This window comes from Nannospalax galili, unplaced genomic scaffold, assembly GCF_000622305.1.
Source record: "Nannospalax galili isolate Female #2095 unplaced genomic scaffold, S.galili_v1.0 scaffold103, whole genome shotgun sequence".
NCBI lineage: Eukaryota > Metazoa > Chordata > Mammalia > Rodentia > Spalacidae > Nannospalax > Nannospalax galili.
The window spans coordinates 2,184,188-2,186,798 of record NW_008352136.1 but is presented as its reverse complement, the minus strand read 5'-3'; the positions used below and the strand labels follow the sequence as shown (position 1 = coordinate 2,186,798).

General features: G+C 54.2%; 1 protein-coding gene across 1 annotated transcript in view; it reads right to left on the bottom strand.

The window, feature by feature from the left end:
- The window catches only part of Sgsm1 (small G protein signaling modulator 1), a 121,239-nt gene that overhangs the window by 53,348 nt on the left and 65,280 nt on the right, over positions 1 to 2,611 (bottom strand). Inside the window, exons 17-18 of the mRNA XM_008849000.1 lie at positions 2,203 to 2,385; positions 1,040 to 1,108 (exon numbers count right to left, since the gene is read on the bottom strand). Coding sequence (XP_008847222.1) covers positions 1,040 to 1,108; positions 2,203 to 2,385 — 252 coding nt within the window. The remainder of the gene's footprint in view (positions 1 to 1,039; positions 1,109 to 2,202; positions 2,386 to 2,611) is intronic.

Genomic DNA, 2,611 nt, shown 5'->3' with positions numbered 1-2,611 from the left:
TATATTTATATATATAATACATTTTTGTGTGTGTAAAGGCATCCAGAAGGTTCTAGAAGCCCAGACTCATGGTTATGGTATTGTTTCAAGGGAGGATGGGAAGGTGTGGAGGGTGAAAGAAGACAAGCAAAGTATAGCTCGGTGGTTGCTGATTCTACAGGTCCATCTGTCCGCCTCTGTGTCCACAGGAGCTGTGACCATTTCTCAACCAAACCGCACAGTGGAAATACCAGTGAAAGATGGGGCCATGCAGACAGCTTTTCTCGTGGTCTCTTAACAGTACTATGTCCAAGTCGTTCACATTGGACTGTTGTTGTGGGCAGTCTGGAAGGGACCTAAGTCACATCTACAGGCAATATATACAGTGTCCTGTGGCAACACTGTGTCATTTTACACCAGAGACATAAGGATTCTAGGATGTTGGATCTGTAGGAGCTTGGATCCAGTCCCCTGTGGATACCAAGGAGGAATGTATTGCTTGTGATTGTTTTGTTTCTTGAGACAGGGTCTCCCAGCTGGCCTGAAACTCACTATGTAGATCATGCTGGTCTTGATCTCACAGAGATCCACCTACCTCTGCCTGCTGAGTGCTGGGATGAAAGGCATGAGCCATCACACTGGCTTAAAATTTATTTTTAACACTATTAATAAAAAGCCAAAATCCATCAAGCAAAGTAACTGGTTCATGATGGACATCCAATCCCTACAACCCTAGGTGGGAGGGTGGGGCTTGTATGGATGGGGTGGGGCGTGAGTGTGAGCTGGCGGGGCCAGGAGTGAGCAGGGCAGGAGCTGCAGGGGCAGAGCTTGAGCAGGAGGGCGGGGACTCTGGGGCTCACCTGTGTGCTGCTGCTGGAGTCGCTCTGCAGCCTTAGGTTCTGGCGGCCTGAGCTGCAGCTCTGTGAGGACTGAGGGGTGGGAGGGTGGGGCTTGTATGGATGGGGTGGGGCGTGAGTGTGAGCTGGCGGGGCCAGGAGTGAGCAGGGCAGGAGCTGCAGGGGCAGAGCTTGAGCAGGAGGGCGGGGACTCTGGGGCTCACCTGTGTGCTGCTGCTGGAGTCGCTCTGCAGCCTTAGGTTCTGGCGGCCTGAGCTGCAGCTCTGTGAGGACTGAGGGAGACAGGAACCCATGCAACAACTAGAGGCGCTGCGGGGGGGGGGGGGGAGGAAGCTTGGTGGGGGGGGGGGGGGGGGGGCAGGAAGCTTGGTTCCATCCCTGCTCCATCTGAACTAACCGTCTCCCAGAGTCTCAGCTTCCTTGCTCCCCACAGAGCCTCCTCAGAGACAACCTCGGCCTTGGGCCACCCCCCCCCACCACCACCTTTAACTGCTCTGCTGCAATCCGGGGTCCTGGCCAGGATTTACATCCATCCTGGAGTAACATGCACATCTGTGACTCCGTGTTTTCTCTTCTCCCGGCACATTTCTGCTCTTATGTGGGTCCCTGCCCACTCTGCACTCTCTGACACCAGGCTTGGCCATGCGGTAGGGTTTGACCAGTGATGAGCACCAGCCTAAGGCACATGGGCATGTGGGCTCTCTCTCTTAGCTTCTGCTTCCACAGTCAGCACATGTCTTAGTTACCCTGTTGGGGGATGCGGTAACAGACCAGGCCATGATAGCCAGCATCAGAATGAGCCCCACCCTGCCCAGGTCAGAGCAGGGCCTCCCAGCTGACCCACAGGCTCAGAGGCAAACAACCAGCACAGCACTGCTTGATGGAAGTCTCTTTGGAAGGCCACTTGTTACAAAGCACGGATGTGGAAGTTGGTGACCTATACATCATAGTAAAAGAGGGTTTGTTTCTGAGCTCCTGCTTTAGGCTATGCAATTAAAGGTTGTGTGAGGGCAGAGGTCTGCCCTGGCTGCTGGAACTTTCTGGACATTCCTGACAGTACTTGGCACGTAGCGGGTATTCAGCAATCATTGTTAAATATACAGAAGCCAGACACTGCACTGGGTATTTGATGCCCACTGTTTAGTCAGGACTACACACATTCCCTCACTATTCCCATAATACAGACACAGGAACAGCCCAGAAGGAAAGGTGCTGGCAAGAGACCCCAGAGCTACTGAAATTTGAACCCAGATCTGATTCAGAAGTTGCTCTCTTCCCCACTCCCCAAATAAACAGCTAACGGTGTAAGACTTTCGCTAGGCTCTACTCCCTGCCATCCATGGTCTCCCAGGCAGCTGTCAGTTACCTCGTTGCTGATGGTGGAGTCCCTGTGCACCATCCGGTGTAGGTGGCTATCCAGGCTGGCCCCCGATGAGCACTTGGCCAGGGCAGCTGCATGGGACTCCCGCTCCCTCTGCCTCACGATAGCCTCACAGCCCAGCCACTCAGACATGGTCTGTGCGTAGCAGGCATGGATCTGCTCATCCACCTGTCAGGACACACACAACATTACCTGAGGTGCTGAGTGCCCTGGGCACACCCGGCACATCCTGGAAGAGAACAGCTCTGACCCATCCACACTCCTATAGTCTACACCCAACAGGTGTGAACTGGGTAATGTCCTGTACCAAGAAGTACAGCTAAGCAAGGCTGCTTCATTCCTTCCCCTCCCTCTCCCTCTCCCTCCTTCTCTGCTCCCTCCCTCCCTCCCTCCC